This window comes from Nothoprocta perdicaria, unplaced genomic scaffold (assembly GCF_003342845.1).
Source record: "Nothoprocta perdicaria isolate Ctin4 unplaced genomic scaffold, notPer1 scaffold_51, whole genome shotgun sequence".
Lineage (NCBI taxonomy): Eukaryota > Metazoa > Chordata > Aves > Tinamiformes > Tinamidae > Nothoprocta > Nothoprocta perdicaria.
The window spans coordinates 3095080-3108933 of record NW_020455766.1 but is presented as its reverse complement, the minus strand read 5'-3'; the positions used below and the strand labels follow the sequence as shown (position 1 = coordinate 3108933).

The window sequence follows — 13854 nt, the reverse complement described above, 5'->3', positions numbered from 1 at the left end:
AAATCTAGATCTTTTGAGATTTCTGTCAATAACTATATGCAATGTGACAAGTTTCAGTGGTTCTAACTTCTGCCCTCTTGTTTACATGATTTACCGGTGAAGTCAGGGGAGATTTCCCACATCAGTGCAGTATCTAGCACTCTGATTAGTCCTTACTGTGCTAGTATGAACTTGAAGTACAAATATCAATATGTAACCTTGACAGAGAACTAGTAGTTGGAGAGTTCTCTGTGTATTAGTAGTGAATGAACTCATAGGTGTTTTATGTATATAAAGTACAAAAAAGCAGAAGAGAAAAATATGTTCAGTGCACAGGACATCTGAAAATTCATAAAAGGTTAATTTGTAGAAGAGGAATGAAAATTATTGAGAAATAGCTTTTTTTTTTTTTAAATGCCTTTATGTGTTCTTCTACAGTGAGCTCTTTCTGGCCTCCAGGCAGGGTTTGCTACTTAGATGACTCGTCCTGCTGCTCTGACTTGTTTACATCATCCTAGATAGCATACAGCCGTGAAATGTATTCAGTTGGACACCAAGGCAAGCTCTTTTAGTAGGAATTCAGGACACATTATAATTTGTCATATTCTTCAGCTCCCAGCCTCAGGCCGCGCAATAAAATATAATCAAGTTCTGTAGAAGGATGAAACACAGGGAAGCATCTGTCTGCTTAGCAGTTCCACATTTAAAGACTGCTGAATGCATTAAGTGATTTTTAAAAGGAAAATCTTGAAAAAAAACCTTGAGTAAGGATTTTGTTCTTTTTGTAGCAGACTTGGATGGAAAGGCAAAATGATGAAACATGGTCCTCATCTCTGTGTCAGGCTCCAGCTTCAGACCTGGTGCAACTAAAAAGCCATGGATGTAAGATTTGTGTCAAAGTATCTGTAAAATGAGTTGTGATTCAGGTTCTTAGAAAATATTCCTAATGTAGACACTGTAGCTGTGATGCTCCCCGGTTGTGTTCTCAGGATAGACCAAGGAGTGAATGAATGAGCCCTTGTCAGTGCGTTGCCTTGAGAGATGTTTCAGTCAGAGTCGAGGCACTGCGAGCAGGTATGTAATTGAGCTGCAATTGCAATCAGAGAATTGGGATGGCATTTACACATTTAGAATGATCCAGTGTTTGGATACTGACTGGTGCCTCAGCATCTGTTACTTACTTTACTGATGAAAAAAGCTCCAGAGAAAAAATATTTGTATAGTCCTGAGAAGATTTGAGTTCAGCAGCCTGCTCTTCTTGCAGAGAATCTAATGAAGTTGCCAGTATCATGTGAACAAAATATTCTCTTGATACAGGAGTTTGTGATCTGCCCTGCTTTTTCTTAGTCCAGAAATTTCTGCTGACTTTGACAAGTAGTTGAAAGGAAAAACTATTTTATTGGACATGTGACTTTGTAATTTGGTGGCAGTTTTGAAATTCACTTAAAATTTGCTTTTAACAGATTTCTTCTCAGGTTTTCTTCTCTTGAAAAATAACAGTGAAGATGAATAATTTCTTGGGCAGTATGGGGAAACAGGCTATACAATGTAAAAACATAGGGTAACTGGTTGTTTGAACAGATTTGAGTACATAATGGTATAAAACCTGTGAAAATTCAGGACTGTTACCATCCATTTTACAGCTCCACCTGATGATCATAGCAACTTTTTCAAGGTATCTAGAGAAAGACCCCTCATTGTGCCAGCATATTCAGGGGATTTTTACAGCTAAGCCTAAGGACCTCGTTAGTCTGTGTAGTGGAATAAAATGATTAGTTACTTTTCTTTACTTCTTTTCTGGCATTTTCAATCCATAATGTATCTCCATTAGCAAAAGGGCACCTTCTTCTCGCAGGCTAACTTCATGCAGTACGTTTCTTCTCATAAAACCCAGACTGTTCCCTTTTTAGTCCTCGAAAACCCACTGGTACCTGGCAGAATTGTCAACTGCAGTTTGGGTGCACAATCTTTGTTAAGAATCATTAGTGACAGTGGCAGTGAAATTCGCTTTACAGAGRCAGCAATTTTACATGACATTTTACAAGGCCCATTTTCTTCTGAGGTTACAGAATCTGGCTTTATGTTGAAGATGAAAATTACAAAGGTAGCACCAGGCAAGGGTGGAAAGCAAGGGGACAGTGAGATGTTTTTTAAGGCTGGTGGGAGAAAGGAATTCAGGAGTTTTAAAGGAGATGGATTATTTGGGACAGCATAGAGAGTGTTCCCTTATGGAGCAGTGTAAGTATGTGGCTCAGGGCAAAAGGAGCAGTGCTTTGCACTTTTTGTAAGAAGAACTTGCAATGTAGACATCAAATGCTATGAAGATGGCATGAAGAAGGCACCTGTTGCTTTGAATGGGATGGCTCTCCCTTTAAAGTTGGTTCATTTATAGGCAAAAAGCTAATGTTTCTTTATTAATAAGCTGGAAACTTGACTACATCCCAAGCCCGTGACAGAACAAGTGGGCTTCAAAACCTGAAGATGTGGCTTAAAATAAACTGCTCTATTTTCATCCATTCATCTCACTGATACAGGGAGATGTGGGCTGTTCTATGGGTGCAGAAACTGAAGCACAGAAGGATTCAATGCTTAATTTGAGATCCCAGCAGAAGCTGTGTTAGCAGAGAGGAGATCACAGTGTTGAGCTGGATTGACTAGAGACCTAGACTGTGACGAATGATGAGATGAAAACACTCTAGGAACCTATCTTCATCCAAGATTTCCATCTATGGGGAGAAAGAATCAGTGGTTAAGAAAGCCATCTCCAAGTTGTAACCTTGAGGAGGTTTATATTTTTGAGTTGTAGAGCCTGTAGTGTATGCTGAAATGTGTCCTCCTCTTCTGAGGGCAGAAGTGTAGTCAYGCTCCCCAGAGTCGCTCTCCCACCACTACCCTCCCCACAGTCAGGCGTGTGCAGGGCTCTAAATGAAAGATCTGTGCAGAGGAGCTGTGGAAACACTGGAGTGTCAGAGTCACCTTTGCAGTTTCTGTACGTGCCCCRGAGTTTCTTCCTCAGCTTATCTGTGTTGTTCTGTGTTTGTGTGATTCACAGAAAACCTTCCATCTGGCTATTACTGTTCATTTGAAGAAGGAAACTGTGGCTGGATGCAAGTCTCCTCTGTGTCCCGTGTTTCTCCATGGCAGATTGGAAGCCCAGAGAACAACCGTTTTCCTTCACTAGAAGGTATGTGAGAGAAAGAAGCAGAGGTAGACAATGAATAGCAGAGGGCAAATAAGTTGTGCATTGGATGGGGAGAGGAGGTGAAACATACAGCACATTTTTCTGTGTCTTTATATAAACAGCCTTCAGTGAAGCGAAAGCTAAGTGCTTTGTGCAAAAAATTATCAGTATTGTGACTAACCCTCTGTCTGGAAAGGAGAGATTGGTATCTCAAGTTTGCAAGATTCATTGTAGATATTAATCTTGCTCCTTGTAAACAATTTTTATCAAATATTCATCCTTCTACCCTTTCACTTTATTTCTGCTTTTCTACTGCTGCGTAGAAAAGCAGTAGTAGTTTGGCAGTAGAGGTAGAAGTTGTTACTTCTACTGAATAACCAGGATTATGAGRGCGCAGTCCTCATAACCAGGATTCTTCTGGATAACTAGGACTTCTACTGGATTACCAGGATGAAAGTAGGAATTGCTGAGTAGTTTTGTTTGTTTGTTTGTTTCTCACTCTTTTGCACTGTCCCTTAGTTCCACTTCTATATAGAATTACTCTGTACTTTCTTGCCCTAACCAAATCCCAGGGAATCATCCTTCTCTTAGAAACCTTTGAAGATTTGTACTTTGGACRTTAAACTACTGCTGGTTGAATTTTTACAAATGGACCAAGTGTCAGCATAAGCTTTTTCCTAATGCAATAATATAAATCATAGGAGGTGTTTATTGCTTAGGCCCAGAACAGCTAAAGGGATATAGTAATAAAAATTGGTACTGTATAATCATACTATTGCTTTTCCAAGTTATCTTTGGAGTTAAACAGGAGGAATAAAATGGTGTACTTCTCTGTGAACTGGTTTAGATTTCAGTGGTTCAACCTACAGGCCTGCAGGGCACAAAGAAACYGAGGTGAAGGTAAGCAAGAAGGAGAGAGCTAGAAAGAGAGCACCATGAGGAGCTGCTAATAAATTGTTTCTGATTTAGGATTCTATCTTGTAGAAGTGTTTTTAACATGAGCCCTAGTATCTAGCCTATAAGTATTGTTACTCATTTAAGCAAGAAGGCAGAGCTGAAACAGTGCAAATACATTCGTTTCCTTCCAGTGCCCTTGTTCCTCTTGCTATGCCAGCTGATTAAAGGAGCAAAGCGGGTAGCTGCGTTAATATTACTCTACAATATTTTGCCATAGCTTTGCTTTGGGTTATTGAAATTGCTATTTTTTCTTTTTTGTGGGAGGAGACAAGATAAAGATTTTCTTCCAAGTTATTTTTTTCTTTATAGAAGATCCGTTTTGTAAGAACAATCTGTATCTGTTGTCCTTTTGTAATAAGGGCCTAGCATAGGTTCTGGGAAGTTTTTCACAAACTCTGAACCCAGAGATGCATGCTGCAATTTGATCTTTTTGCTCTGTCTTTCATCCAGGTTCTGCACTTCTTCTGAACACCGCCAAGGCACCAGCAACAGAAAACAATGTAATGACCAGCCCTGCTTTTCCTACTCCATTGAGAAACTCCCSCTGTGAGGCAAGTGCTGATGTTTTCTTTCTGTCTCTGTTTTACAGATCCTTTTTGTGTCTGACTAGTTTTCGAAGAAAGGCACTAGATCAGCAGCAGAGAATCCCTATTATTTGATGTTTCTTGTATAAGCTGTGTGTTATATTACCCCCATATACAGGAGTAATGTAGGGATGTCTGTTTGAAATGCCACAAAATGAACTCTGAAAAGCATAGTGTATCTTATCCACACTATATGTACTCTCATGGTGTATTAATGGTCTTCATAATTATATAGCAATAATGTGCTGTTGGTAGGACTACTGGTTTTACATAAATGCAAAGTGAAGGAAGCTTATTATYAAGAAGATATTGTACTTGCCAGATCCAAGGAGGAATAGGCTGAAGGGGTGTTTCTGAGCCCCACAGAAAATACAGTCTCTGCAGGACTGAGATCCAGGCTACAGATGTTTACCGTACTACACCAACCAGTCCTTATGTAGGCCTTGCTTGCGAGAGTGAGGAAGCTAGCAGCAGCAGCAGACATAAATTCATACAGAATGGAAGCAGTTCCTCGTTCAAGTAGAGGCCTMCTGAGTTCATGGGACATCTGCTTAAGCAAGTATAGTAAAGTTTGCCAGGTTGTTGTTTCTGAGTAAGCTGTATTTGACGCTTAAATTGCAGCATCTGGAAAGATGCCCTGTTTACATTGTGTTTACTGTAGTCTGTATGTCAACAGTCACTCTGAAATGTCACACAAGCTCTTGGATTGTGGGGCAGGTTTGGGAAGACTGATGCTAACACAGCACAGATGTTTTTATGTTGTTTGAGAACTGACATTGCACTGAAGAGATAAAAGAGTCAGGCCCTCTGSTCCACTGATCTTTAAGTGCAGGAAGGAAAACAGTTATGTCAGAAAGTCTCCAAGAATTAAAATACTTAGAAGAAGAAAGTGTTTCTTTGGCTTAACCTTTGATTATGGTGAAAAATACATTTTTAGTTTTGATATATTCATATCCTCCTTCCTTAGGAAATGTTTCCTACCTTGTTTTTCTTCCCTTCTGTCACAAAGGGATATGTAGGATCTGAATATTTTAAGACCTTGTTTTGCCATGGACCAGCAAGAGTGAGTGTTTTTCATAATACACCTGACACAGGAAGTAGGATGAATGATTTCTCAGTATGTGTGGTTTTTTTTTTTTCTTGTATGTACAACAGTACACATAATTAAAGTTGCTGTCAGGGGAGAAGCTGCCATGTATTTCATCTGCTCACATACTGTCCCACCTATGTCACTCCCTTTGGCACGTAAAAGGCATCCGGACTTATCCAGCATTGCAGCTGCCCGTAATAAAGAGTGAAGGAGTTTGGCAAGGGTTTTATCCCCACACATAGTGTAAAAGCTTCCCTTCTCAATGAGCCCCTTGTGGCTTCAAATACTATTTTACTGGAGCAATATGTTTGTGAGCAGAATAATTTAATTCCACTTTTGAGAACCACACAAGAGGAGGAAGGAGATTCCCCACCATACACGTACACACATGCACGTGCTCACACACGCACACTCACAGTTTTTCTTCCAGTAGGGACCAACAAACTTTCCTCATAGTGGAAAGTTAGAGTCAGAAAAATTGTTGTGAAAATGATGCAGTGCCGTCATGTATTTATTTACCCTCCATCACTTCGTGGTCAAACTGGCTCAAGTTCAGGCACTAAAAGATGAGTTTTCTTCTACCTGATACTGCTGACAGCTCTACCTGGTATGTCAGAACGTCGATGGATTTCTTGGCACCCGCAGTCCCACTGACACAACTTGCTCGTGATTCATGAAGCAAAAGGATCTCAGAAAGTCCATGAGGTTTAGACCTGTTTATTCTTCCACAGTTTGAGCAAGCCATAAGCCTCTCCTCCTGTATTTGTTCCAGCTCTGCACATGCAACTGTGTCAAAATCTGACCRCATGCTATAAATCCTGAGAGCAACAGCAAGGTGTGCAGCCATCTAAAGTCTGCTCAGCTTGACTTCCTTCTCTTCTCTCCCTGCTACATAGCAGCTCTGTGAACAATGCTGGACACAGCATTTATGGAAGCTACTATTTTTTCCCTAACCCCATGATTTGCTCCATTTTTATCTGGTCACAGTAAACCCATCATAGCAAATGATGACACCCTGTTTCTTGAAGGATTTCAGGAAGCATTTAGCCTCTGCATGAGAAGCATGCACTCCTGCWGTGCTTTTTCACAGAAACATCCTTACCAGGTGGTGATTTCTGTTTTCTGTCCAAAATGCAATGGAAGCAGGATTCTGTGCTGCAGAGGAAAGGAAGAGTCCAAGGGTGCCAGCCACAAGGAATTTGCCAATGTTCCAAGCTCTTTTTTTTTTTTCCCTCAACCCTGCTCTTTATTCTCCTACTGTAATAGGCTGTATAGGCAAAGATTGCCTTTGAACAGTCAGAGAAGGTGCCTGCTAAAACCATAGAGGCTCTGCGATCACCCAGTCCCAGTGCCTTCCCTACTGACGTTCTGGGGAAGAGTTTCCAGCAGCGCAGAGGCAAGCTTTTAGAGACTGCAGAGACTGCATTCTCTGTGGCCTGTATATTGCTGTTAATGTGAGACAGGCGTGATTCTGCAATATTTTGGGATTTATTCTTGTTTCAGTTAGTTTTTTTGTCTGGAGAAACTTAACTAGGGGATATTTGCTTCAAAGACTCTCTCTCATTTGCAGTCCAACCTTTCTTTCTGTTTCATGTTGCATGGTAGGTAAAGTCCTTTGCCCAYTGACCCACTAACTCTATGCTAATGCCCAGATTGTGAGGAAGGGGGAAACTTCAGCACTTCTGTTAAACACTGCTGGAGTGCTAAACACCACCTCCACTAGGCTGCAGTAGTCGGTAARAGGAGATGCAACAAAAGCTCAGGAACTATAGTCATAGTAATCAAGCTTGAAAATCTTTTAGTGTGTGTGTAAAAGTTCATTGGAAGTAAAAGGACATGGAATTGAACACAGTGAGGCTCAGAAAAGTGCAAAGAAGTAATTCAAACAGTGGCCTGATTTAAAGGTTTGATTGATAAAGACCAGCATATTCTCCCCTTGACACTGTAGTTGTCCCCCTTTCATCTCAGCTAAGTCAGATGACCTGCATAGGACTAGTGCAAAGAGGATCACGGGGTTAGACATTTCCTCATTTTATGGAAGAAACCTMTATGTGTGCCATCGATAACAGTACTGCAGTCTAGATATCTGGGAAACCACACTGTAAGGAAAGTCCAAGGAAGGTTGTTATCTCAGACACAACTTAAGGGAAAACTGAATTGCTTTGTCAGAGCTGATACCCATCTGGTGTATGCAGTGCCCAGACTTAAGTGGCCACCTATTTCTTGGTACTTCTCCTAAAATTCCAGAGAGATGACATAAGAATTATATAAATATCTGGGAAGAGCTTTCCCTTCACATGGAAGTTCTGTACTCACTTCTAATCTCCCATGTCCGAACAATGAGGCAATCCCAGAATTGCCACTGGACAAGTGCAGAGTCACATACCCTTTGCCTTTTGTTCCATCTTCCAGTAATGCCTGCTGCTTCATGGAGCTTCAGGTCTTGAAGAACGCCATGCTGCCTGTAAATCGGTCAGGTTGAATGTCTTGCCAAAGGGTTTGATCTTCTGTCATAAAAAGCTATAAGCCCAGGACTACTTTATTCTGCAAGCTCTTGATACAGTGTGTACCTGACTGGTCAATAGTTTATCTTCTTTTGGTGAGATTTTTTTTTTTGGTGAGTCATGACTGGTTTTCAAATCAGCTATTCTGGTTTGAAAGTTGTTGCAGCAAAAGGAGTAAGCCTGAGGCTGATTTTTTCAGAAAAGCTCTGTTTTGCTCAGCACAAGAGAATCTGTGGTAGATCTTAATGACATATCTGAGAAATAAAAACCAAGTGAGCAGTTCAAGTTCAGACTATAATAGAGAATGAGGAGAGATTGTGCGGCATGGGTAGTGATGAACTTAGCTCTAAATGTTATTCTGTAAATATATGCATTACCATACAAGTTGATTCTTTGCAAGTGGGACTACATTGTGTTTTGAACCAGTTTATTTCAGGATTTCATTGGATCCCTGAAGTATAGCTGTTCTGAAAAGCAAACAAACCTGATTTGAAAACAGAGTACAAGAGCTTTGAGCTATTGACCATGCTTTAATATAATGAAAATCTCCTCTTGATGCTATTTTGACATTTCAGCAAGCTACTTCTTGAAAGAAACTATTATACAATGTAAGTAAGTGCCAAATGGAGCCAGATTTTCTTACGCCTGAAATTACTTTTGAATGTAAACGTAGTATCTGTCGAAAATAAATATAGTATGTTGATAAAAGACAGCTTAGCTGAAGCTTCCCCTTTCATTTGGGTTTATGGATATATAGATGGTTTCATCCTCTGTGGTGATTAATCTAGTTCTCTCTTCTATTACTAAATTCTGAAAGTGTTTTTTTAAGCTTGTAAATCAATAATATAAATCATTCCTTGAATTTATCAAATGCATTCTGAATCCCATGCTGAAACCTGCAGAACATTTTTTTTTCTCTGTTTTTTTCCCCTTCTTTTCCCCAAGCTTTAAATAATTTAGAAGGATACATGGTAATAACATTGATTCAAAACATTTTTGAACGTGAAAAATGAAACATAGATATGCCCCTAGCACTGCCTTTCATGTGCTTCATTTTGCAGAATGCTGTTAGCGTCCCTTTTCTTCCATGTTGTTTCTAAATACCTGTACACCTAATTGTTTCTGTGTTTATTCTTTTGATGATACCTTTTGCTCTTGGCTTTTATGTTCCTTACTGATGTGTAATATTTGATATTTCCCAAGGGCTTGGTTATGGTGCTCTGGCAGCAGACTCCTTTCTGTCTTTCTGTCTGTCTGTCTGTCTGTCTGTCTTTCTGTCTGTCTGTCTTTCTGTCTGTCTGTCTGTCTGTCTTTCTGTCTGTCTTTCTGTCTTTCTGTCTGTTTGTCTTTCTCTGTCTTTTGTTATTTTCTGTTTTCCCTGAAATGAGGATATTTTTATCGAATTCTTTGTATTAGAGTAAACACGGATATGAAATAATATGGGAATAAATAGCATAAGAATCAATTAATATACAATAAGAACTTCTCTTGCTTGCTGAAATATTTTAAGACTACATAGTCAAATCTTTTGAAATATCATTTTATAATTTACATAAGGTTTTGCTTGGGTATGCAAATCTTAACAAAATCAGAATTGACAGCAGACTATGAGAGAGACTGATTCTGCACTGTTGTTGATCTGGCCAAAAATGAGGAACAAGTGCTTTTGATGATCTTTCCTTTTCATAACAGTCCAAATCTAAATTTTGAGGTGATCCAGAGAGATGTCTGTGCTGCACTGTTTATTCCTGTCACTTTTTGTCCATCTCTCATTTCTTGTAGGAAAAATGATAAACATACTTCATATCTGTGTACAAAACTTACTGGCACTTGGGCAAGTTTTCTACAGATGTTGCATTATTTTGTGTAAAATGTATTGCAAATTGTAGCTTAAGTCTCTATTTCATGAAACCCCAGCACAATGAGTTCTTTTCCAAGCTGCTTTAATATCTGACTTCCAGTTGCTCACTCAGTGGATTTGCATCTCAAGTCAACTTTCATTGCTTTCTATTCAGAAAAGAAGAGGCCTGATAGGAGTTATTCAGAAAGTAAGTCTCTGCACTGCAGGAATCCGTTGTTTGTAATAAAGAAAACTTGAGCCATTTGTTCATTAAGGATGAAGGTATGAGGGGTGTAAGTGGGAATGTGAGGACTATATAATGCTGCTGTCTCGCAAGAGGCCAGTCTGTGATGCAGAACTGTGGTGTAGTGTAGCTATTACTGGGATCCGACTGCTGCACTTCCAAGATGGGCAARATGCCTGTGAGCTCTTCCCTATGTTTTTAAAAATACTTTAAATACATTGTTGTGTTTGAAGCATGTTCATCTCTTTCCATATTCTTTGCCTACTTGTGCTAGAGACAGATTGCTTTTTCTGCCAGATAGGACTAATATTGATAGTCAGAGGCATTGTCAGTCAGAAAGGAAGGAAAAAGAAACTCCAGCTCTCCCAAGTGGCGCTAAGGAATTTTTAATTAGAGACCTGCTGCTGTGAGTGTCTCTTGAGTGTTAGTTCATACTGGAATATTTCTRGCCATTGCAGTAGACTCGCCTAAACTTCACCCAAAAGATCCTTGATATTTTACTTCTTCCCTGTGTAGGTAGTACACCAGTCTTGCTCTCAATGCTCAGGTGGTCTTGAAATTATGCAGCTTGTGCTAGAAAATCCGCCCTTGGTGTTTTTCTTCACCTCTCTGTTAAATCTACCAAGCCCAGTTAATATTGATAAGAACTAGTTTTATGTTATTCCTTTGATAAATAGAATTTCCTGTTTGTTGGTTTAAAAGTTTCATCAACTTGGAGGTTAAGGGGATTCTCAGAAGGCATCTTTCCAGATGGTGTTCGCAGTATAGTGCGYGTGGCCATCTGACCTACATTTCGTCTTAATGTGCTACATCTTAACAATTGGCTCTATCTCCCCATAATTTCCTCCAATTTTTGGAGCTTTTCATTTACTGTGACAGTGGCTTTGCATACTAGCAGCTAATCAGCCACAGTGGTGGGTCCTAAAGCCACTAACCAAGCCAGTGTTGAGACGGTGTCTACCTGCAGTGGTTAATTCATTTCTCAGTGATGGCTTCTGAATATTTTGCTGACAGTCTAACCCAGAGGGAGATGTTTGATAAATTACGTTAGGGGTATGGCACCAACAGACCAGATTCAGCTCGCTCAAAATGTGCCGCTGCACTGCTTTACAGGACTCACCATGTGTGTACTACCATCTGCCATCATTGATGCTCTTCTATTCTGTAGAATGAATGCCAGCCCCATTCGGAAGTCTTTATTGTGGTATCCAGCTCATCATCTGCTCTGGTTCACTTCAGCAGGTGTGGAAAGACCTGGACTGCCCTGCTGTGAAGCTTAGAAACCATGGACATCATAGCCAAAAATGCCCATTTGGACACAGTGCCAGTCGATTTGCTCAGAGCCAGTTCATTAGAGTCTGCATATTGCACTTTGCCAATGAGCTGATCTCCCACATCCAATGCCAGCTATTTCTTTCCTTCAAACAGCTGACATGTGTGCAAAGGCATCCATTCCAATTCATCAATTGCTTCAGCTTTTGCTCTAGTGTTACATTAATAGCTATCAAAGGCTCACACTTTACTCACTTTTGACCGTGTAGATGTTGCCTCTTATTGTCTGGCAGGTCTCCAGAAGAGAAACATGTCTGAAAGCTCCTGCACAGGATGCTGAAACGTTCAAGGTCTTACCTGTGAAATTTTCAAAAGTGGGATGAGAATGTGGTTTGTAGTGATATTTGCTTATTGGAGCTATTTGTCCTTTGTTTCTGCTGTTGCCTAAATATAAAAGAGTTAATTACTGAAAATATTGTTAGTCCTGACTTGTATCTCTTGGACTGCATCTGAGGCAAGAGTAATATTTGTACTGTGAATCATAGAAACATTAATGTTTTTGTTTTTTAATTGTGGACATGAAAGCTAAAATTTAGACATATTGAAATCAACTCCCCCCCCCCTCCAAAAAAAAAAAAAATACCCACAATTTATGAAATATTGTATGCTAGTTATTACAGGCTTCCACATCTGTGAAGAAACTAGAATTTCCTGAAATTATGACATGGTCATAAGAAAGGGAGGACTGAATACTTTGGTGCCAGGATGCGAGGAAGTGAAAGAAGAGTTGGAGATTTTGTTAACTTTTGAATAACGTATGGTGATTAATCTCATGTGTTCTCTTCTTTTTAGCTACGATTTTCATGGCTTATTCGTGGTGCCTTGCTGGGAAATATATCCTTGGTGCTCGTTGAGAACAAGACGGGGAAGGAACAGAGCAGGACGTTCTGGCATTCGTCTAACAGGGAAGGTTTGGGAATATGGCAGTGGATGGTTTTATCTCTCCCAGATGTATTGGATAGGTATGAATCTCTCCTCATCATTCTCTTTGTCCTTTGCTTCCTTCCCAATGATCTGTCACTTCATCACTAGCTGTGTCACAGTGAGAATGGCCAACATTGCTCCTGAATATGATGCTGTCAGGGAAAGATGCCCTTTCTCCCTGGGGATATCTTCCGTTAAAGACAGGGAATATGAATAACTGAATAGTTAGAGAAAAACACTCAAATTTACTTTACAGCCAAATGTACAAAAGTAAATTTACAAATTTACTTTACAGCCAAGACTGTTACTCTTGGCTTGTAAACTGTGTCACTGGAAAGGTCATAACAAGGCATTTAAAATTCTCTATCTCCATTTCATTGGCTGGAAGAAGTCCTTCTTGTAAGCTATTTCATGTACCATGTGGTTTGTCAGAGTTGGTTGCGAGCTCCATAAACACTTTTTTGTTCTGAATATCAAAGTCTCCAGTGTTCAATGTGCTGGTTGGTAACAAAGAAAGAGGTTGGTAACAATGAAAGAGGTGGGAGAAGACCCTGCTGCRAAATGAAACACGGGCACATGTAAAACCTTTGTGTTAGCGGTAACAGGGAGTTCTGCTTAATAAAGGGCTGTCTCACATCTCTAGTCTGACTGAGCATAAAAGGTTTATCTGCTAGTGTATGCTTAATTTGGTAGCATATGGTTATTTATGGGGTGCTGTTTTAGCTGTCTCTTGTAAGTCTGCTTCAAAGGAATGCTCTGTTCTTGGTTGTTTACTTTTTGTGTGCATCATCTGGCATATGCTGTTTATAGAGGAGATGCAAATATACTTCACCTTCTGCTACGCTGGCCTTTAGGATTTAAGATTTATCTACTCTCTGTGTCATGAGTACAAGTGTCCTTCATCTTTTTGGGACTCTGTGACCTAGAAATAATGGATTTCATTATGGGATAGTTTGTCTCATGAGAAGTTTGAGCAAACATTGTATGAATGTGTCTTTTATCTTACTGGCTCTTGGGGGATGCACGTAGGCTGTAAATACAACAAGGACACTGCCAATACTTTGGTCCTGAATGTATAATTAATATGTGTGCGTCAAAGATTTTAAAAATGCCAACACTAGCCTTATTGTTTAGTCACCACTGAAATGCCATTTGTAAGAATACCTGGTTACTTTATTCCCTTCAGCTGTGTTTTCCTGCAAAGAATACTGTATTTCTT

The 13854-nt window shown here is 39.8% G+C and overlaps 1 protein-coding gene across 1 annotated transcript in view; it reads left to right on the top strand.

Moving 5' to 3' along the window:
* The window catches only part of ALK (ALK receptor tyrosine kinase), a 201341-nt gene that overhangs the window by 129747 nt on the left and 57740 nt on the right, over window positions 1–13854 (top strand). The window contains exons 6-8 of the mRNA XM_026048109.1: window positions 3032–3163; window positions 4568–4668; window positions 12504–12673. Of these exons, the coding sequence (XP_025903894.1) occupies window positions 3032–3163; window positions 4568–4668; window positions 12504–12673 (403 nt within the window). The remainder of the gene's footprint in view (window positions 1–3031; window positions 3164–4567; window positions 4669–12503; window positions 12674–13854) is intronic.